This window comes from Sus scrofa, chromosome 7, assembly GCF_054392235.1.
Source record: "Sus scrofa isolate SSC_HxYL_T2T_F1_AM1 chromosome 7, Sscrofa_HxYL_maternal_Yorkshire_Landrace_v2.0, whole genome shotgun sequence".
Classification (NCBI taxonomy): Eukaryota; Metazoa; Chordata; class Mammalia; order Artiodactyla; family Suidae; genus Sus; species Sus scrofa.
Window position 1 is genome coordinate 59,403,952 of NC_139389.1, and position 23,242 is coordinate 59,427,193.

At 49.1% G+C, this 23,242-nt stretch overlaps 1 protein-coding gene and 1 long non-coding RNA gene across 3 annotated transcripts in view; one reads left to right on the forward strand and one right to left on the reverse strand.

Moving 5' to 3' along the window:
• The first annotated feature begins 648 nt into the window (after positions 1 to 648).
• Positions 649 to 23,242, forward strand: part of LOC146401607 (uncharacterized) — a 31,880-nt gene continuing 9,286 nt past the window's right edge. The window contains exon 1 of the long non-coding RNA XR_014810385.1: positions 649 to 931. This is a non-coding gene — a long non-coding RNA (uncharacterized LOC146401607). The remainder of the gene's footprint in view (positions 932 to 23,242) is intronic.
• Positions 22,267 to 23,242, reverse strand: part of EFL1 (elongation factor like GTPase 1) — a 137,190-nt gene continuing 136,214 nt past the window's right edge. For both annotated transcript variants that reach the window (XR_014810384.1, XM_021098870.2), the window contains exon 20: positions 22,267 to 22,593. Coding sequence is in view for 1 of the 2 variants with exons in the window: in XM_021098870.2 (XP_020954529.2) it covers positions 22,405 to 22,593 (189 nt within the window). In the remaining variant the exon portion in view is untranslated. The remainder of the gene's footprint in view (positions 22,594 to 23,242) is intronic.

A 23,242-nucleotide genomic window follows, 5' to 3' on the forward strand; every position in this document is an offset into this window, starting at 1 on the left:
AGCTGCAGCTGCCAGCCTACACCACAGCCACAGCAATGCCAGATCTGAGCTGCATCTGTAACCTAACCACAGCTCAGGGTAACGCCAGATCCTTAACCCACTGAGTGAGGCCAGGGATGGAACCTGCGTCCTCCTGGATACTAGTCAGGTTCTTAACCCACTGAGCCACAACGGGAACTCCCACATCCCTCTTCTTTGACTTCAAAGTCAAAGCAACATTTTCTTCTTCTGATGAGGAACCTGAAGACTCGCAGGGTCTTTTAGTTTTGCTTTTACTTTCCATTATGAAAATTTTCAGCAGACAATAAAAGTGAGGGGGACAGTATAACATTCTTTGGAGAAGTATTGCCAAGTAAATTACAGATATCACAGCCATTTCCTGTCAAAGACTTCAATTTGCACCTTATAGACCCTTTCCTACTTAACCCAAATACTGTTATCGAATCTAACAGAATGATCCAGCATTTTTTCATTATCAGCCCACACTCAGGCCGTATTTAGATTTCCCCAGTGATCTCCAAAATGTCTTCTACACTGGGTTTCCTGGATCCGGGAGCCAAACAAAGTCCTCACACAGAGCAGGGTGTTTTGAAACCATCTCAGATGTCTTAATTCAGACCATATGTTGAGCAGCGTGGAAGAGAGAGAGAAGCAGACAGCTCCCCTTACTCTCCTGCAACCTCAGTCCTTCGTTCCGGTCTGTTCCTGGATGGCATGCAAGGCCAAGGCCTGGGAACCCAGGTCCGTGTGGACCCCAGGCTCTGCAGGCATATTCCAGAAGCCCATGACAGCCCCCAGGAGAGGCGACCCCCAAGCCGCACTTCAGAGAAGCAGAGAGATGACCTGCCAGGAAAGTCTTTTCTTTTTCCCATCTTGCCAAGCCCTCCGGGAACCCTTGCCACCAGTTCTGAGAGGAAGGTGCCGCCTCCGGGTAGGTCGTGGGGTGGGGGGGTGCCCGCTGTGCCGTCAAACTTTGCAGAGGTCAAAGCACTTTCGCTGGTTCTCAGACCCAGTGCAGGCAGCCTGGAGGCCTGAGGTCAGCCAGAAAGGCTGCAAACTGGCGTGTGTCACCAGAATGCGGGGGGGTCGAGCTGGCTGCTGGGCACAGGACTTGGCTGTGCCAGTAAGATTTTTTTTGTCATCTTGATGGGAATTTTGTGGTTTTTCATATTGCCTTGGGATAAAATATGGGTCATAGTCCCTTGGGTCATAGTCCCCCAAATATGTAGCCACTGAATATCGTTTACTTTTCACTTATTTACTTTTTGTCTTTTGTCATTTTTAGGGCTGCACCCGCGGCATACGGAGGTTCTCAGGCTAGGGGTCCAATAAGAACTGCAGCCGCCAGCCTACACCACAGCCACAGCCACACCAGATCCGAGCCACATCTGCAAGCTGCACCACAGCTCAGGGCAATGCCAGATCCTTAACCCACTGAGCAAGACCAGGAATCGAACCCGCAACCTCATGGTTCCTAGTTGGATTCATTTCTGCTGCACCATGACAGGAACTCCTGAATTGTCCTTTAAATGACACTCTTCCAAGTTATACTTTTCCCCTCCAGCAGCCACGGAAGCATAGCATCCCCCCTCCCCCGACCTTGGCTTCCTTGCCACCACAATGAGGGAAAGACTGGAAAATTCCACCCCTAAGTTGAAGTTCCCCTGACCCTCCCCCCGAAACAATGGGGTTTGAAAAGACTGAGTCCTCTGTGGGGGCAGTCACTCTCTGTGCTCCACAAAAGCTGGAGGCCACCTGGAAACATCCCAGGAGGCACCACAGGAGCCCAGGCTCACCAGGTGGGCATAGGTGTGGTTGTTCACAGGCCACACCTTTGCCTTTGAGCAGCCTGGGCTCTGCTACCGTCAGGCCTCCTGCCCCCACCCCTGCCCATCGGGACAGAGAGCCAGTCTCAGACTGAGGGCTACGGGACTCAGACACGATGGAAGAGCCACCCTGCTCTCTCCCCTCCCTCCGCTGTTGGTCCAGATACTTCTCTGTTATGGGTCCTGACTGGTGAGCTGGCAGATGTTTAGCAGCTGCCCTGGCTTCACCCACGAGATGCCAGAAGCATCATCAGACATTGCAAATGTCCCCTGGGAGTCCAGATCACCCCCAGTGGAGAACCCCTGTTTTATTTATTTTTTTTAATCTTTTTGTCTTTTTAGGGCCACACCCACGGCACATGGAGATTCCCAGGCTAGGGGTCAAATTGGAGCTACAGCTGCCAGCCCACACCACAGCCACAGCAATGGGGGATCTGAGCCATGTCTGCCACCTACACCACAGCTCACAGCAACCCACTGAGCAAGGCCGGGGATCGAACCCGCATCCTCATGGAATCTAGTCAGCTGTGTTAACCGCTGAGACACGAAGGGAACTCCAAGAGCCTCTGTTTTAGATCTTAAACAGACACTTGTTTAAAAAGTCAAAAAGTTCCAGAACTGTGTATACCAGCTGAGAGAACCACAAACCAGGCATTTCAGCAGAATTCAGGAGAGTCCCCGTTCCCCTCCCGGGGGAGGGGATGTAGGTCGGTTGAGTCCATGGGCGTCTTTCCACTCACGCCCGTGGGACAGGCTGCGACACAATGCCGTCCCCGAGATAGGATTAAGAGGGTGTTTTCCCCTGGAAGTGCTGACCACAAACCCTTCCCAGCCACCCAGGCCCTGCGCCCCCCACCCCCAACCCTCTCTCACCCCCTCCCCCCCAGCCCAGGCTCCTGGCTCCGTCTACCCTGAGCTGGACTCACACCGCGGGCGCATCTTGGGCCACATCTGGAGTTGGCATGGGGTGCACCTACTAGTTCCCCAACACTCTTGGCGTTGTCACCTCCCTTCTGTCCTGTCCCCCAAGGGCTGCCTCATGGTGGGTGGTTTTAGAGTCGTAGTTTATGAGTCTGCAGGGAGGGCCTGGGTCTGAATCTGGACTTTGCCAATCCCTGGGCAGGTCCCTGGTCCTCTCGGGATAAATACAGGGAACTAGGGGGTGCACATAAATGCTTAGCACAGTTCCCGGCACTCCTAGGGGCTCTGACGTGTCAGGATGGACATGTCTCCATCCTTATTCCTTCTCCATCCAGCCAGGGATGGTGAGAGAGGGGTCCAGTGGAGCCAAGAGCCGACGACAGCCAACTTGGGAAGAAAGGGGTGGGAATAGAGTTCCCCGTCATGACTCAGAGGTTAGCGAACCTGACTAGTATCCATGAGGACACAGGTTTGATCCCTGGCCTTGCTCAGCGGGTTAAGGATCTGGCGTTGCCGTGAGCTGTGGTGTAGGTTGCAGATGTGGCTCAGATCCTGTGTTGCTATGGTTGTGGTGTAGGCTGGCGACTACAGTTCTGATTGGACCCCTAGCCTGGGAACCTCCATATGCTGTGGATGCGGCCCTAGAAAAGCAAAAGACAAACACACACACACACACACACACACAAAGAAGGGATGGGAATGAAAGGACGGGGGTCTGAAGGGACCAGGGAAAGACACAGGGGTCAAGAGGAAGTGGTTCCTCTGATGGTCCTGCTGGTGGCCTTGAGAGTGGAGGGCTGAGGACCGAAGCTTCACACCCGTGTGAGTGGCTGGTGGAGAAGGAGCCCCTGGAAATAGGGCCAAGGGGCCACATAAGGCCCCAGCTCCCCACCAGAGACTCTGAAATAAAGGGTAGGCCGTAGGACTCAATTACAGTTACCCCTGTTTTATCCCCTCCTCCCACCCTCTGTGGGCGCTTGACGCCTTGTAGTAAAATCTGGTGGCGAGTGGACTGCATCCCCCTCCTCCTGCCACAGAAGGTCCTTGGTGCCAGGCTCACCATGAATGGGGGGTTGTTTGTTGATACATCTGCTAGGGACCCCCCACCCCACCCCCAGAGGAGATCAACACCCTCTAAAGTAGGAGAGCCTTTGCTGCTGGCCCTCCTGCCTCTCCCCGTCCCTTCTGCTGCCACATCTATCTCCCAAGACATCCCGCTTGTTCAGGCCTCTGGTTCTCAGTCTCTTGGGCCCCTTCTGGCTTCGGTCCTTCCCAGCAGCCTAAAGTCGCCTGCCTTGTGGCCCCCCACCTCGGCTTCTGTGCCTGCCCTCTCATCTCCTCTCCACCTCACCCTGTGCCTGCCCTGCAGGGAAAAGCCACAGGGGAAAAGAGTAGGAACGTGCTGTCATCAGTAGGGTCACCTGAGCCCTCCAGACGGCCCTCCACCAGCCCCCTCCCCTTTTCAACAACTCTACCCTAAACCACCACTGCTCTCTCGGGGTGCCAGTCCCATCTCCAGCCTCCCCTCAGGGGGATCTTTCTTCCCCCTTAACAAAAAAGCAAAACCAGATGGAGCGGGGGCCATCAGAGGACTTGCTCTATTTCAAATATAACCTTCTCAGGAGTTTCTGCTGTGGCTCAGTGGGTTACAAACCCGATTAGTACCCATGAGGATGCAGGTTCGATCCCTGGCCTCACTCAATGGGTTAAGGATCTGGCGTTGCTGTGGCTGTGGTTTAGGCCACCAGCTGCAGTTTCAGTTTGACCCCTAGGCTTCGAACTTCCATCTGCCGTGCGTGAGGCCCTAAAAGGCAAAGAAACAAAAACAAACACAATCAAATATAACCTTCTCTCCCTCTTCACAGCTGCCATCCCAGGTCAAACCACAACTACCTCCAGCCTAGAGCACCACAACTCTTCCCATCTGGCCGCCACAGAGCAGCCAGGGTGACCACTTTAAAAACATAGGTCTGGAGTTCCCATCATGGCTCAGTGGTTAACGAATCCGACTAGGAACCATGAGTTGCGGGTTCGATCCTTGGCCTTGCTCAGTGGGTTAAAGGATCTGGCGTTGCCGTGAGCTGTGGTTGCAGACGTGGCTCGGATCCTGCGTTGCTGTGGCTCTGGTGTAGGCTGGCGGCCACGTCTCTGATTCAACCCCTAGCCTGGTAACCTCCATATGCCGCGGGAGCGGCCCAAGAAATGGCCAAGCCCTGGCCTGGCCTGGCACAACTTTCCCCCAGGCTCTCTCTGTTCTGGCCATACTGGTCTCATCTAAGTTCCTCAGACCTACAAATATTGCCCCTACCACAGGGCCTTTGCACATGCTGTTCTTCTTTCCAGAACACATCCAGGCCTAGATGTGTCTCAAAGTTTGCCTTCTCCAGAGAAGACTTTTCTGCCCCCAAACCCTACCCAGTAGGTCAGGTTCCTTTGGTATAGGTGTACCTCCCTTCCTTCAAAGGCACTCATCCGAGGCACCTCCCCAGCTCAGGTCATCTGTATCTCCCGAGTGCCCAGCACAGCCTTTAGCTCATAGTTGGAACTCAGTAAATGCAGCATTGCTGGACGAGTCTTAACCTCCAGCCCTTTCTTCTCAATGGACCCTGTCCCTTCTCTCTCTCTCTCTCTCTCTCTCTCTCTCTCTCTCTCTCTCTCTCCCTCTCTACCCACCCCCCACACCAAAGAGTCCATTCGAGGTGAATTCTTTTAACCACCATCCCCTTCACCACATGCCCAGCCAGGCTCTCATGTCAGAAATGGGCATCTGTGCTTCCACAGTCACTCTGAGGGAGACCACAAGAACACGGGGGTAGAGGCCACGGCTGTTGTCCAAAGTCTTTCCACTGCAAACTAGACTGGGTGAATTTTGGGTAAACAATGGACTTCTGATGAAAGAGATGCAGTTTAAGGTTCCTCAGCAGCTTCTTCTTGGTCTGGCTGGACGCACCTCGCTAGCTGTGCTTTTCCGCAGATTCTGGCTCTCATTTTCATCAGAGAATGAGTGTGCCCACGCCCTGTGGGGCAGCGTTGAGAGCCAAGACTCAGGAAACAGGCTGGCTGAGTTTGAGAGGCTGTTGCACCATGTAGTTAGTAGCTGTATGACCTGTAGGAATTTATCTGTGTTTAACACACCTTAGAGAAGCATCTTTTTTTTTCTTTTTTCTTTTTAGGGCCACACCCGTGGCACAAGGAGGTTCCCAGGCTAGGGGTCCAATCGGAGCTGCAGCTGCTGGCCCACACCACAGCCACAGCAACTCAGGCTCTGAGCTTCGTCTGCGAGCTACACCACAGCTCATGGCAACGCTGGATCCTTAACCCAATGAGCGAGGCCAGGGATCGAACCTGCATCCTCATGGATGCTAGTCAGAGTCGTTATCTGATGAGCCACAGCAGGAACTCCAGAGAGCAGCATCTGTCGATGGGGATACAACAAGTACATATGCAATTGGGAGGCAGCCTAGTGCAGGGCTTGGGAGCACAAGATCTGATGTGAGACCTGGGTTCAAATCCCAGCTCTGCCGCTTGCTAGCTGTGGGATCTTGGGCAGTTTCCTTCACCTCTCTGCATCTAGTCTTCTCACCTATGAGTACCTGCCTCAGAAGATTACCACGAGGCATTAGAATGCCTGATATAGTAAATGATCAGTGGTTCTGGAGGATTCATTGTAAATTTCTTGGCACAGTACCCAGGACCTAAGGGTCCAGTGCATGGCAGCTGCTGTTATTGTAAGGAATTTCCTGATTTGCCAAGAGCTAGGGCTGAGTTTGGAGTCTGTTTGTGGAACCACGATCCCTGGGGAAGACTCCCATAAGAAGACCCAAGAGAGAATTACAAACATCTTTTGTTATTGGCTAGAGTATGTTTTTTGGTCCCACTCAACCCTGTCTCCACCTCCTTAACCTTTTAATCTGGCTGTCTCCACCACTGATGCAGCCAAATCTGAGATGGCCAAATTGAAAACAGAGTGAATTAAAGCAAGAATAATTTACTTGCCACCCCAATTTTTATTTTATTTTATTTATTTATTTACTTTAATTTTAATTTTAAATTTTTATTTTTTGCTTTCTAGGACCGCACCTGCAGCATATGGAAGTTCTCAGGCTCGGGGTCGAATTGGAGCTACGGCTGCCGGCCTACACCACAGCCACAGCAATGCCAGATCCGAGGAGCCTCTTCAACCTACACTGCAGCTTGTGGCAATGCTGGATCCTTAACCCACTGAGTGAGGCCAGGGATCGGACCCACATCCTCAGGGACACTAGTCAGGTACTTTACCTGCTGAGCCACAGGGGGAACTCCAGACCCTTATTTCTTGTATGTAAATAATGTTAAAACCCAGAGGGATGGTGACCCGGGGCCACTCCATTTAATGAAAGAATTAATAATTAGTGTGTACATGTGTATGTGTTTCTCAAAAGCTCCTATGATTTGGAAAATATACCATTTGCAGAGCAGCAGAGCTTCTTCAGGCCACACGAAACAGATGGAGTCCCGTCCCTCTGGCTCTTGTGCACCTGCTATTACATGACCTTCAGCTCTCAGAAGGTGGAGGTGTGGGGGGGCAATTTTTCTTGCAGTTTCCTGAGAGTATCTCTGAGGTGGGGCCCTCGGGGTATGGAAACCATGGAAACCAAGCCATGCGCTCTAGACCCTCAGGGTGTTGAGGCTAAACTGTGTTCTTGGGCACCAGTGGGAGAGGGGTCTTCGCTCTCGCCGAGGCTGCCCTTTGGACCAGGAAAAAGGAAAGTGCACGGTCTTATCTCCTGGGGCTCAGAGATTTCGCAAGGCAGCTTTTTCAGTGCTTATTCACCGCCTGCAATGGGTCCACGGGAGTCTGGTCCAGGAGGCAAATCTGAAATGCAGATGCTCCTCGGTGAACTCAGAGTTGCTCCTGCCTTTTCCTTGCCACTGTCGAGGGCGGTGGTTCTCGAACATTTGAGTGCAGAATCAGCTAGGAGGATGATGGGGCCATGGCTGGTTTCCGATCCGGGAGGTCTGCAGTGGGGCTGAAATTGTGTCTTTATGAACCGTTCTCAGGGAATGTTGATGTCGTTGCCAGTCTGGGGACCACTTTTTGAGAACCACTGATGTGGGGCTTCAAAACTGAATCAGCAGTTGCTCAGTGGCAACGAATCTGACTAGCATCCATGAGGATACAGGCTCGATCCCTGGCCTCCCTCAGTGGGTTAAGGATCTGACGTTGCCATGAGCTGTGGTGTAGATCACAGATGTGGCTCGGATCCAGCGTTGCTGGGGCTGTGGTGTAGGCTGACAGCTGCAGCTCCATTTCAACACCTAGGAACCTTCATACGCCATGGGTGCCGCTCTAAAAAGACAAAAAGAAACAAAAAACAAAAAACGTCCAAGTCCTCTGTCTAGAGTAGGACTCTTGGGACCTGGGACATGTAGCTGTAAGTCACCTAAATTCCTCCCCACCTTGCAGATGTAGTGAGGAGTCAGCAGGCAGCTGAACTGGGTGCCGCACCCTATAGCTGGTGGGAGTGGAACTGGAGGCGGTGCATGGGTGTGCAATGCCCAATGCCGGGAGCCCAGCCAGGGGGAGAGGGTGTGCCGGGGGGGCTGTTGAGCGAGGCGGCTGAGCAGGGCCTGTAGCTTTCGGCTGCCAGATGTGCTCCACAGACCACGAGTGGTTCCATGGACTCTACCTGGAGCAGCTTTCTGCTCTTACAGCCAGGTTTTGGGCTCTTCTTCTGCCCCCTCCCCAATGCCACTGCTCCTGCTCACACCAGGACAGGCCTCTGTGCCAGGAACCACGGCTGCCCAAGACTTTCACTCAGCATGCCAGGCTGGCAAAACCTCCCTCCTTTCACCACAGGTCCAACGAGGTCCCTGCCTAAGACTGTCTATTCCCTGTGCAGACGTCAACACACGCCACCTCCCTGTGGCCAGGTGGTGGTATCATAAGTGAGGGTGGAGGTCCCCTGTTTATTTATTTTAGTTCATCTAATTCTTTTTTTTTTCTTTCTTTTTTTTTTTTTTTTTTTTGTCTTTCTAAGGCTGAACCCATGGCATATGGAGGTTCCCAGGCTAGGGGTCCAATCAGAGCTGTAGCCCCCAGCCTACACTGGAGCCACAGCAATGCTGGATCCTTAACCCACTGATCGAGGCCAGAGATCGAACCTGCATCCTCATGGATGTTAGATTCGTTTCCACTGAGCCATGATGGGAACTCCTAATTATTTTTTTCTTTTTTTTTCTTTTCTTTTCTTTTCCTTTCTCCCTTCCTTCCTTCCTATTCCCTCTCCTTCCTTCCTTCCTTCCTTCCTTCCTTCCTTCCTTCCTTCCTTCCTTCCTTTCTTTCTTTCTTTCTTTCTTTCTTTCTTTCTTTCTTTCTTTCTTTCTTTCTTTCTTTCTTTCTTTCTTTCTTTCTCTCTTTCTCTCTTTCTCTTTTTCTTTCCTTTCCTTATTTCTTTCTGCCATACCCATGGCATGTGGAAGTTCCTATGCCACAGATTGAATCTGAGCCACAGCTGCAGCAATGTGGGATCCTCTAACCTACTGCACCAGGACTGGGATCAAATCCATGCCTCCACAGCAACCCACGCTGCTGCAGTCAGATTCATAACCCACAGTGCCAGTGGGAACTCCCTCTAATTATTTTTTTCTTCTTATTAAAGTAAGACATGCTGAATATGCCAAAGGAAAACTATATAGAAAAACATAATGTTGAAAGAAAAAACTGTCTATAATTATATCTGTAGAGATAATAAATTTAATAGGCTCATAAACGTCTTCAGATTTTCTTCTGAGCATTTATTAACAACACATATACTTCATAAATAATAAAAATGGATTCAAAGTATAGTTTTGTAGCTTTTTTAATATTCCAATATATTTTGGATTTCTATGTCATTAAGTAAAAATTTTCTTCAAACTTCTTAGTGGCTATTAGTTTGATCCACTGTTTAAACTCACCATAATTTATATAAGCAATTCCTTACTAGATATTAAGATATTCCCCTTTGGAGGCTATTATTCACAGCCTTGTTTGGGTGTCTTCAGGCACTTGTGTGAATATTTTCATAGAAGAGGTTTCTAGAAAGATGTCCTGGAGTTCCCATTGTGGTGCAGCAGAAACGAATCTGACTAGGAACCATGAGGTTTCGGGTTCGATTGATCCCTGGCCTCACTCACTGGGTTAAGGATCTGGTGTAGGTCGAAGACTCAGCTCAGATCCTGTGTTGCTGTGGCTGTGGTGTAGGCTGGTGGCTGTAGTTCCAATCGGACCCCTAGCCTGGGAACCTCCATATGCCACAGGTGCAGCCGTAAAAAGCAAAAATAAATAAATAAATAAATAGAAATAAAGAAAGATGTCCAGCTTAATATGTATGGTAAATTTACATTTTAACACATACAGTTGACCCTTGAACAATGCAGATTTGAACTTCAAGGAACCAATTAGACTTGTTTTTCAAAAGTAAATACCACAGTACAAGACCTGTGATTTGCTGAATCCACTGATGCTGAGCCATGGATACTGAGGGCCAAATCTAAAGTTATATCCCAGGTTTCGACTGCAGGGTGCATTGGGGCCCCTACCCCACCCCCCATTTGGTTCAAGGATCAACTGTCAACCACACCGAGAGGGGCCACTTCTCCAAGCTGCTGTTCAGGTCAGAGTCAACAGCTACCAGAGGTCACTCTTTCCCTTGTAGCTTTACTGACCACATACCAGTTATCAAGTCTTACCCCGCTGCTAACTATGGATGGATCAAACGGCATTTTACCATTTTGTTTTTGTCTTTTTAACGCCACACCCACGTCATATAGAAGTTCCCAGGCTAGGGGTTGAATTGGAGCTGCCGCTGCCAGTCTACACCACAGCCACAGCAAGGCCGGATCTTTAACTCACTGAGGGAGGCCAGGGATCGAACCCACATCCTCATGGATCCTAGTCGGGTTCATTACCACTGAGCCACAATAGGAACTCCTTTTGCCACAGCTATAAGCATCTTATAAGAAACAATGGCGGGGGTTGGGGGGGGGGTGTCTCCTTAGAAGAAGATGTGGGTACGACAAGGAGATAAACCCAGCCATTTGTAGGGAATTCTGAGGAACGTTGTTGCTGAGAAACATCCTGTAAGAAGGCAGCAAACACATCTGGGGTGAGTAATAATTATGAGTAGGGCTAGTGATGGCCATTGTGTCCATCCCAAGCTCGGCCATGGGACACCCATCTGATCCTATGGAGATCTGGGTGCCAAAGAGTCGTTTCCCTCAAAACTCCATAAAACCACAGGACACCAGGCCCCACTGCTTGGAGGCCTTTCCAACATAACAAGACGAAGAGGAAGACACAAAAAATCCACCTCCGCAGCATTGGCAGGAGCACGGCTCAGCAAACGGTGGCAACAACTGGTAGGGGACTGGATGCAGGTGAGATGAAGCAAAGAGGTGACAGCTCTGGAGGAGAGGGTGCGGTGACGCTCACACAACTGTGCCCGGGAAGGTGGGTCTGATCGTGGGCCTGTGTGAGACCCCGCAACCCAGGAGCCTCCTGTGGTATTTGGGAGGAGGAAGAAGCGGGAAGTCCCCCATAAAGAGTACTGTTGACACAGTGATTCCTCTGGGCTGGATGAACTCAGCTTATGTGAGTAAGCCTCCTTGCGCTGACTCAAGAAACACTAACCTGCGGGGGGCGGGTAGTTCCCACTGTGGTGCAGCAGGTTAAGGATCAGACACAGGTTGAAGCTGCAGCTTGGGGAGTTCCCGTCATGGCTCAGTGGTTAACGAAACTGACTAGCATCCATGAGGACATGGGTTCAATCCCTGGCCTCTCTCAGTGGTTAAGTATCCCGCGTTGCTGTGGCTGTGGTGTAGGCCAGTGGCTATAGATCCAATTCAACCCCCTAGCCTGGGAATCTCTATATGCCACAGGTGTGGCCCTAAAAAATGACAAAAAGAAAAAAAAAAAAAAAAAAAAAAAAGAAGAAGCTGTAGCTTGGCTTTGATCCCTGACCTCGGAACGTGCATATGCCCTGGGTTAGAAATGCTAACCTGGGGGAGTTCCCTGGTGGTAGAGTGTTTGGGACTCGGGACTTTCACTTATGTAGCCTGGGTTCAATTCTTGGTCTGGGAACTAAGATTCCATGTCAGGTCATTGCACGCCACAGTCCAAAAAAAAAAAAAAAAAGAAAGGAAGAAAGACATAAAAAGAAAAATTAACCTTTTCTGGGGACAGGAATTAGCTTTCAAAGAGAGAAGTCCCAGGAGAGTCTCATACTTTCAGTACCTTTACCTTTTTTCAGAGAAATAGTTGGTCAGTAAGCACTGCTTTTTCTTTATCAAATTCCATTTCAAATGCTAAATCCTACTTATTTTGAAGGCTTACATGGCAGGGGGCAGTAGTGGAAATTTTAAAAGCCTCTTAAAGACCAGCCAAATGAACTCACCTCTAATTGACTTTCTCAAAAGTACAATTGTTTTAAAAAAAACCAATATGTCTTTGGAAAGGGTAGCATATAAAATAAAAAGTGTGTATTGCCAGTGATCTCATGTGATAGGTCTAAGAGAAAAGTTCTCCCAGCTCTGATTTTTCTAGACATGTAAAAAACAAAAAGAAAGAAAAGATAAAAGAAGGGGAGTAAACATTTATAACTAGACATCTCATGAGGTCACGTTGTTTTTCCTTTTTTTTTTTTTTTTTTTAGGAATTAGGGCAAATAAAAAAAGAAACATCTAAAACTGATGTTCAAACATCCTTTCCAGTTTGATCCACTCCTCTTGCCTTAAAAGTACATTTATAAGTGGCCTCAGATCTTTAAGCTGGTTCCTCCCTTTCTTTGCTCCTACTGGGTTTGAAAGACAAATAACTTCTTCCTCCATCAATGTTCTGTCCAGAATGAACACTGTGGATGCTCCTTCTCAAGGTGAATACTGTTTTGTTGGTCCTCTCCTTTGACCTTCAGTTTCCCAATTCTCGAATAAGAGTGTACATATTTGGAAAGCCTTAAGAGTTTCCATATAGGAGTTCCCGTCATGGCGCAGTGGTTAACGAATCCGACTAGGAACCATGAGGTTGCGGTTCGGTCCCTGGCCTTGCTCAGTGGGTTAAGGATCCAGCATTGCCGTGAGCTGTGGTGTAGGTTGTAGACGCGGCTTGGATCCCGTGTTGCTGCAGCTCTGGTGTAGGCTGGCAGCTACAGCTCCAATTGGACTACTGGCCTGGGAACTTCCATATGCCGCGGGAGTGGTCCTAGAAAAGACAAAAAAAGAAAAAGACAAAAAAAAAAAAAAAGTTTCCATATATACTGCAAGGCAGAGGAAAGTTAATTATCCAAATGAGGCCCTGTGAGTTTTACTTAAAATCAGACTTAAGATAAATAGCGTGCATTTTCACTTGAAAATCATGAAGCAGATAAGAAAAATTTCAAAAAGTGCAAAATATGGGAGTTCCTGTCATGGGTCAGTAATAATGAAACCAACTGGTATCCATGAGAACTCGGGTTCAATCCCTGGTCTTGCTCAATGGGTTAAGGATCCGGCATGGCCATGAGCTGTGGTGTAGGTCTCAGAGCGGCTCAGATCCTGCATTGCTGTGGCTCTGGCATAGGCCAGCAGCTGCAGCTCCAATTTGACCCCTAGCCTGGGAACCTCCATATGCCTCGAGTGTAGCCCTAAAAAAAAGACAAAAAAAAAAAAAAGTCAATTAAAATCTCAATGGCGATAATTCTCAAAATTAAGTGAGTATCAGAATCATTTGGAGGGCTTGTTAAAACCCAGCTTACGGAGCCCACCCCAGTTTGATTCCAGGGGCCTTGGGTGGGGACTGAGAATTTGCATTTCCCAGAGGCTTTCAGGAGATGCTGGTGTTGCTGTCTGGGGACGGCACTTTGAGAACCACTGTTCCTGAACATGTCCACTCTACTAAGACCTCTCTCTCCCAGGAGGGAGGAAGTGTGGGGTTCCAGGAAAGCAGCGGAAGAGAGCCGGGAATACCATGCCCTCAGTGTGGTTCCACGTGACTAAATGCACCCTCTCATGCTAATTGATATAGGCCCCCTGGGACTTACTGACCATCTGCTATGTGCATGGCACAGGTGGTATAAGAAAAATCTTTATCTTCAAGCGTTCAAATAAATGAACAGGGCAGGGTATCTACACAAATCCCACTTACCAGAATGTGCTGGGTACCATGAAAGAGATACAAATTATGTTCTGGGTCTCAGGAAAAGATAAGGTCATTTGGCTGGCCAAGAGAAAGGTGACATCCTAACGGAGATGGCACGGGACCCGGGCTTTGAGAGGTGGAAAAGAGCCAGGGCGAGGGCATGGGGACAGTGGGAATCGCAAGACGTTCTTCTTTTGCTTTTTTTTTAGGGCCGCAATTGTGGCATGTGGAAATTTGCAGACAAGGGGCTGGATCGCTTACCCACTGAGCGAGGCCAGGGATTGAACCCGCAACCTCACGGATGCTAGTCGGATTTGCTGTCCCTGCGCCACAATAGGAAGTCCACATAAGACATTCTTGAGCAGGAGGGTGTCTTGATCAAAGGTGTGATCCTGGTCAGTACTCTTCACTGCCTGTGATTTATTTTTATTTTTGGTCTTTTTAGGGCTGCACCTACAGCATATGGAAGGTCCCAGGCTAGGGTCAAATTGGAGCTACAGCCTACACCATAGTCGCAGCAACTCAGGGTCTGAGCCTTGTCTGTGACCTGCACCACAGCTCACAGCAGCACTGGATACTTAACCTACTGGGTGAGGCCAGGGATCGAACTCGCATCCTCATGAATACTTGCCGGGCGCTCAACCTGCTGAGCCACGATGGGAACACCACATTGCCTGTGATTTAAATTCAACTCAAATTGATTCCAACAGAAAAGGGGGAAGAAACTTACTGTCTCGTGTACCTGAAAACCTAGGGATAGCTTTAGTTTGATGTACAGAATTTAGATACTCAAACTGTTCAGGAAATTGAAACTCTCATCCACTCCAATGATGCCAAGGAACTCGAAAACACTTGATTGTCCCATCCTGGGTTATATGTAGGTGTGGGGAGGTCCAACCCACTCAAACCTCATGGAACGAGTAGGAATGAGGTGGTTTTTCCAAAAGCAAAACAGGGTATCATTTCCAGAAAGCTTCTGTCTACTGGGTACTATGTAGGAGAAAATGACCAAGAACTACTATAGATACAAATCGCCCACATGGGGGATCCAATCAGAAGGGAAGTCAATTTATTTTATTTTTATTTTTTGTCTTTTTAGGGCCACACCCTTGGCATATGGAGGTTCCCAGGCTGGGGGTCGAATCGGAGCTACAGCTGCCGCCCTCACCACAGCCACAGCCACGCAGGATCCAAATCACGTCTGTGACCTACACCACACAGCTCATGGCAATGCCAGATCCTTAACCCACTGAGCGAGGCCAGGGATCAAACCCACAACCTCATGGATGCTAGTCATTTTTTGTTAACCGCCGAGCCATGACAGGAACTCCCAGAAAGTCAATTTAAAATGCCAATACCAGGAGTTTCCGTCGTGGCTCAGTGGTTAACGAATCCAACTAGGAACCATGAGGTTGCGGGTTCGATCCCTGCCCTTGCTCAGTGGGTTAAGGATCCAGCGTTGCCGTGAGCTGTGGTGTAGGTTGTAGATGCAGCTTGGATCCTGTGTTGCTGTGGCTCTGGTGTAGGCCAGCGGCTACAGCTCCAATTGGACCCCCAGCCTGGGAACCTCCATATGCCGCGGGAGCGGCCCAAGAAATGGCAAAAAGACAAAAAATAAAATAAAATAAAATAAAATAAAATAAAATGCCAATACCCACCATTTGTACTAAAGGATGTGGTACAACCTACAAAGGACTTGCTGTAGAGAAGAGAAGCTTCTAGTCTCAGAGTGTGGTCCAGGGGCACGCTCTGGTCCTTTGTCTCCTCTGCTTGGAGCTTCTCCTCTCTACAGCAGCAGGAACCCTGCAAGGGGAGCTGTTCAGTCGGTGGTGAGGGTTGCGATGACGACTGGCGTGGCGGATGCCTTGAAACTAGGCCTCGAGAGCCAGTCTCTGACGGATCCAAATGTCTAATCAGGGTGGGGTCAGCTCAGCCACTGTGCATCTTTCTCCCAGGGCCTTGAAGCCCACTGTGCCTTTCCTAGAAGGCTCTGGGCCTCCCCTGTCCCTAGTGGATGCTGTGCACTTAGCAGCCGGAACAGGGGCCCTGTCACTCCAGTGCCTCCCGCTGAACCAGTTCTGCTGGGCACCTCCCCGTGGACTGCTTTCTCCAAGGTTCTCTTGACCCTCTGGCTCTTTTTTTTTTTTTTTTTTTTTTTTTTTTTTTTTTTTTTGTCTTTTTTGCTGCACCTGCTGCATATAGAGGTTCCCAGGCTAGGGGTCTAATCAGAACTGTAGCCACCGGCCTATGCCAGAGCCACATCAACTCAGGATCCAAACCTCATCTGCGACTCACACCACAGGTCATGGCAATGCCAGATCCTTTACCCACTGCGCAAGGCCAGGGATCAAACCCACAACCTCATGGATGCTAGTTGGGTTCGTTAACCTCTGAGTCACAGTGGGAACTCCAGACCCTCTGGCTCTTTGAAAAGGGGAAGGGAGAGGTCCCTGTGCCCATGGTATTGGAGCAGTCAAGCAGGGCCAGCTGAGGAACCCTTGGCTCTGACAGTGCAGGCAACATCCAGTGCCTTGTCCGGGGCGAGTCTGGGCAGGGCTGCTTCTATGCAGGTGGCTGGCAGGAGAAGGAAGATGAAAATCAGTGGGTGGGTAAAAGTTTTGGGGGTGACTGATGTTGGGATCCAGTCTAGAGAAAAAAGAATATAAAGCCAAAAGAGGGTAAAAGGGTGCAAGGAAACGGAGGCTGGCAGCGTTGTGCTAAGTCTGAGCCGGCCAGAGTCAGGACGACTGCGGGCTGTGGAGAGAGCAGGGCACAGAGGAGTTCAAACCGCTCAGGTGGGACAGGCCAGGCCTGCGGCGAGGGCCGCAGCAGCCCCCAGTGCTGCCTCCAAAGGAGAGGGAGCTCAGGAACTGGGAGCGCTGCAGGGGCCAAGAGGGAGAAACAAGAAATTGACACGTTGGCCGGGCCGAGCCCACACGTGTGGCTAAGAAGCAATTGCCGGTAGCTCATGTTCTAGCCAAAACCAGTGACTGTTATGACTTCACAAAGGACGAAGGCAGGGCAGCCCACAGCCCTGCTTCACCTTAAGAAGAATCAGTCACTGTCCAAAGGCTGACTGTATGGGGCTCCTCAAAGTGAGGGGTCTTGGGGGCGCTGATCCCACCCGCTATGCTTTGGGGACAGATGGCACTTGATATGACGAGGGGCACCAGCTGTAGTGTAAAATCTGACCTGAAGGAAAGACAACGATGAAAAGCACAGAAACCAGAAAGCAAGCACCCCTAGAATCCCCCCCGCCACCCCCCGGCTTTTTTAGAGCTGCAGGTGCAGCCTATGGAGGTTCCCAGGTTAGGGGTCTAATTGGAGATACAGCTGGTGACCTACACCACAGCCATAGCAACGTGGGATCCGAGCCACGTCTGTGACCTACACCACAGCTCATGGCAACTCTGGATCCTTAACCCACTGAGGGAGGCCAAGGATTGAACCCGGGTCCTTATACACTAGTCAGGTTCCTTAGCACTAAAGCCTTGATAGGAACTCCACCCCTGGCATTTCAATTACTGCCGCCCTCCTCCCTTGTAGGTGCAGCCAGCTCAAGGTCAGCCAGCTCAAGTGAAACATGCAGTTTGAATTTTTGTCTCATCAGATCAACTGACTTTGTCATCGGCCCGAATTTAGACCTCTTCTCTTTCACTGCATGTGCACCGCTTAAGGATTGTAATAAAAATACGAAGGCAACAATAAACTGGGTTTACTATATCAGGCAGGATACACCAGGTACTGGAACTTTGCTTTTCTTTTCTTTTTTGCTTTTTAGGGCCACAGCTGTGGCATATGGAGCTTCCCAGGCTAGGGGTCTAATTGGAGCTACAGCTGCCACAGCAACGCAGGATCCCAGCCACATCTGCAACCTATACTGCAACTCATGGCAACGCTGGATCCTTAACTCACTGAGGCCAGGGATCGAACCTGAAACCTCATGGTTCCTAGTCAGATTTGTTTCCAGTGCGCCACGATGGAACTCCTAACATGGAGTATTTCACTTTCTCCTCCCCAAACCCCTTAGATACTTACATCTGAGGGATGTAAGGTCTACAAAGACTCACCCAGGTGGGATGGGGGGTCACCCTGGTAGGAGTGACAGGACCCAGATTAGACCCAGCTTCTAATCTCTTATCTCCTTGCTCCTGACCCCACTGCTGTCCTGTCCCATATCACCACTCTGTGCTTCACAGAAATGTTTTTGTTTTTTTTTCCCAAAAAGACAAAACTATTTTTTGGAAAAAATGTTACAAATGGTCATTCAAAAATTAATAAATAAAAATTCTTCAAGATGGCTCCCTGATTTGCAAAAAGGTAAAAAATTGCTGCTATGGTAAAAAGGCCTTTCAAAATGGGCACTGAACGGAGTTCCTGCTGTGGCTCAGTGGTAACAAACCCAACTAGCATCCATGAGGACTTGGGTTTGATCCCTGGCCCTGCTCAGTGGGTTAAAGATCCAGTGTTGCCATGAGCTGCGGTGTAGGTCACAGATGCGGCTCAGATCTGGTGGTGCTGTGGCTGCGGGGTAGGCCGGCGGCTACAGCTCCAATTCGATCCCTAGCATGGGAACTTCCATGTGCTGCGAGTGCGGCCCTAAAAAGACAAAAAAAAAAAAAAAAAAAAAATTAAATGGGCACCAAAGGCAGTTTCTTCAGGAGAAATCACAGTGAACGCGGGACAGTAGAATCAGAGCCCCTACACCTTTTGCTGAGAACTGAAATCATACAAAATAATCTCATCCAGATCCCAAGACCTGGCAGAGATGTGTAAATGGCTAATGAGGTGACCCTCTAAAAACACTGGCAGCCCTGTGGAGCAAGAGGAACCCAGGTGGCCCTCTGGCACTTCCTCGGGAACCCCACAGGGAGGGGACGTGTGGCAGAAACCTCACCCCCATTACTCAAGGTCAATCTCTGCCTTCCCCCTGGGACAGAAATGGCCAAAGTGGGGGGGGCCTTGGTCTCTTCTCTTCAGGGGACCCTGCCTCTGGCTCCCTTGCCTCCCTGGGGTCTGTAGCACACGGCTCTGTTTGTGCCCTGCTGGGCAGATGTACCACAGGGCTGGACGCCGCCCCATTGCTCACTCCTAAATTCTGAGAAGATGCTCTCTGTGCTGCAGGCTCTATATATGGAACAATAGGATCAAAGGAAAGTCTTCTTACTCCCATGATCTGGTTTGTGTGTTTGGGTTGACATTCATAATCCTGTTTTTAGAATCTGATCTAAGCGCTTGGCTTTTATTATTAATTTTATCTTTTTTTTTTTTTTAAGCTTAGGAAGTTTAAAATGCTCTTTGCCTTAAAAAGAAAGGATTACTTTGACAGCTTCACAATGGCACACCTTCTAATTCCGGGATTTAATAATCTATTCACCGAGGGCTTTGGCTCCAGGACAAGCTGTTTATAGCTCTGGGTCATATATCTGGTTGTTGTGAGATAGAAGGGATATTTCTTATCCAGTTTCCTATTCTCAGTTCCAAGTGCACAGGTTCACTGAATTTCTGAAATCAATTGTTGTTCTAAACTTACCAGCCATAAATATGAGTCAGTACAATGACTTGGAACCTTGGACAGTTTTACCCAAGTTTGAGGCATGGAATATAAATATCGTAAATATAAAGATGCCCCAAGCCCTTCCCTCTTCCTCTGCTATAGCAAAGGTGCAGCTTCTGTTGATGACTCCTCTGATCCTGACACAAATCAGGCAACAGGTCCTGAAATCCTTGTATGATGTACTTGGCTCAGGGCTTACCAAGAAGTGCCACTGGATGAGGTAGGGGACCATGGGCTGTGAATTGAGGATTTTTAATGATTTCCTACTCTATTCCCATACAGGGGTCCTAAGAGGTGGGTATTCCTCCACAGGTCTGACCCTTCCAGACTCCCCTCCCCTGGCCCACCTGTGCCCCAGGGTTGGCTGGCGAAAGGGCATTAGGTTGTTGTCGCCTTGTGCCTGTCCTCTGAGACCTCGGGACCTCAATGCCAAGAATCCTCCAGGAGGAAGTTCCCATTGTGGCTCAGTGGTAGCGAGCCCGACTAGTATGCATGAGGACACAGGTTCGATTCCTGGCCTCGCTCAGTGGGTTAAGGATCTGGCGTTGCTGTGGCTGTGTTTTAAGCCGGCAGCTGCAGCTCCGATTCAAGCCCTAGCCTGGGAACTTCATATGCTGCGGGTGCGGCCCTAAAAAGCAAAAAAAAAAAAAAAAAAAAAAATCCTCCTGGAGTGAGGGTCTTGAGTTGCTGCTTCCTCAAGCCAGCCTTCCTCACTGTCCCTAGGGCCTGCCTAGACATGACTGGCAGAAACCAATCCCTCTGTAGAACAGGAACTTTCCCATCCCACTCTGGGACGGGCGGCTTCTAGGTTCACTTCCACTAAACAGTACACCTAGGGACTGAGTATGGCATGGGGACAGGAAGCAGAGACACAGTCTCGCCGTGCTGTCACACACGGACGGGGTAGCCACGCCTGGGGTCCCATCATGAATTACAAGACCGTGGATTACTCACCGGGCGGAGTAGCCATATCCTTGGTCTGCTGGCTTGTGATCATTTTACTGCTCGTTATCATCTCTCTAGACGTGGAGAATGAAGGGAGGCAATCTGTCGAGCTGACGTGCCACTTCCCCCACACCAGCACATCTGGCAGGGCCCAGCAGAACACAGAAGGAGCGCCAACTTTCTGGGTTATGCCTCTCTTTCCTATTAAATGCAGCATTTGCTGATAAAGTGTTCCGTCCAAGAATATATTTTATGGCGCATCTGGCAGTTTGAATGATGTTATTTACAAATGCTATAAATCGATGTGCTGGCTTTTCCTGTGTTATCAGCGTTTTCAGATAAACCAATACGTGGTATAACTCTCTTCAACTAATTCGGTTATCAGTATCTGCTCGACTTGGTGAATTATCTAGCTACACTTTCCCCAAAGTCTAGGTCAATTACACTTGACCAGATATGCCAGGGCTCTGGTATTCAGAATGACCTAGTTTATTTAAAAAAAAAAAACCCCTCCCCCCCAAAAAAAACATTAAAAGCATTTCAAAAACAAAGGCTGGTTTGATCATTTAATGCATTCTGAAAAAGAATCCTTCTTTTAAGTGGCTATAAAAGGTATTAGTACAACATCAAAAATTACGAAATCTATTTTTGACTGAACTACATTTCTTCCTAATATGGGGATCTCCCTGAGTGAGGCAGCTGAGGAGATTTAGGGAAAATATTTACAATAAAGGGAATAATCTCATCACATTAGCTAATATCCCTTCAGTAAGCCTAAGAGGAACAGGCAAGAGAATTATACATTTCTTGTTTTGTTTTGTTTTTGTTTAAGAAAAAGGTATAGGGGAGTTCCCATTGTGGCACAGCAGAAATGAATCTGACTAGGAACCATGAGGCTGTGGGCCTCCCTCAGTGGGTTAAGGATCTGGCGTTGGTGTAGGTCACAGATGTGGCTCAGATCTGCTGTTGCTGTGGCTCTGGTGTAGATCACAGATGTGGCTCGGATCTGGTGTTGCTGTGGCTGTGGTGTAGGCTGGCAGCTGTAGCTCTGATTCGACCCCTAGCCTGGGAACCTCCATAGGCTGTGGTGCGGCCCTAAAAAGACAAAAAAAAAAATTAAAAAGCAAAAAAAAAAAAAAAAAAAGAAAAAGGTATAGGACAAAACTGCAATATTTACTTGAATATGAGTGCTATAATTTATCAGGTGCATAAAAATAAAAGGCTTAAAGACTAACAAATGAACACTACATTGTTTTGCTGGATAAATAGACCCTAAGATGAATCAGCTTTAACAGTGACTTGGTTTAATAAGCCTATAGGCAGCTGGTCTCTCTAGTGTGTGGTCTCTCCAAATGATGTTATAGCTGTGATTCAACAATTAAATATACAATGTACGCCACGTGGAGAATGTCATCTGAAGTGTGACACCGTGATGACAGGCAGGCAGAGGTGTGGGTGCCCAGTGCAAAGGACCACACCCCCAGGGCCAAGCAGGTTGCCCTTATCACGGCCCACGTCTCCCTGCTGGGGTTTTACACACAGGGAAGAAAGAAGGCATCATTGCAACATTTATAACTTCTTGCCTGGAGTTCTCGTAGTGGCGCTGTGGTTAACGAATCCGACTAGGAACCATGAGGTTGTGAGTTCAATCCCTGGCCTTGCTCAGTGGGTTAAGGATCTGGCGTTGCCATGAGCTGTGGTGTAGGTCACATACATGGCTCAGATCCTTCGTTGCTGTGGCTGTGGCGTAGGCCAGCAGCTGCAGCTCCAATTCAACCCCTAACCTGGGAACCTCCATATGCTGCGGGTGCGGCCCTAAAAAGACACACACACACAAAAACCACACACACAAACATTCTGGAAACATGTTCTCCAACACCCTCTTTAAAATATTATATGGATCAACTTTATTGAAAGTGAATGCACACGGATGATGCAGTGTAAAGAAACACTCCCAGTACCAAAGCCTGGGTGATGCTTTTTAATTCATTACGAAGCGAAGAATCTGCCAGTGGTAGCAGTTACTTATTTTTGCTGAGGGTTCTCTGCTTCTCTGCGTGCTCCACAATCTTTTCTTCCACATAAAGACCCTTCCGCTTGCGCACCGCGTTCATGTACTTCCGGGCCTGGTTCTCGGAATCAGCCTTTTCCCCAAAGTGCAGGTACTCCTCCTCAGTGGTTGGCACCCAGAAAGGGTCGCTGGGGATGATCTTGTAAAGGAAGGAGACAGAACGTGCTGGATTAGACACATACTTCCATTTCAAATGCCCATTCATAGGGTCCTAGCTTAAGAATAAAAGTTAACCAATGAAGAGTTAAACTTGCTGGAGGGCAAGTTCCCCTTGTGGTTCAGCAGTAACAAATCTGACTGGTATCCATGAGGATGTGGGTTCTATCCCTGGCCCAGCTTGGTTAAGGATCCGGCGCTGCCATGAGCGGTGGGTGTAGGCCAGCAGTTGCAGCTCTGATGTGACCCCTAGCCTGGGAACTTCCATATGTTGAGGGTTCGGCCCTGAAAACAAAACAACACGAGAGCGTTACACTTGCTAGAAATGGTAATAAATACGTAGGAAGGATCAGAAGATATGTGAACAAGTGGTAGTAGATTCAACAAAGCTTGGTACCTACACATTATTCTTTACTCTTAGAGCTTCCTGTAACACTAAGGAAGCAAGAGCACACTTTTGAATCATATACGAGAACAACCCTCCCTTTCCCTAGGATACGCCTGGCTATCAGTGTCCTTTCATTAATTTTGCCTTTGTTCCCGGCAAAGACCAACGCATCTGAGTCCATTCTTAATCATGCGGAGCTTTTGCTCCAAAGTTCAGGGCAGTCCCTGGTGAGCGGGTCAGGCGG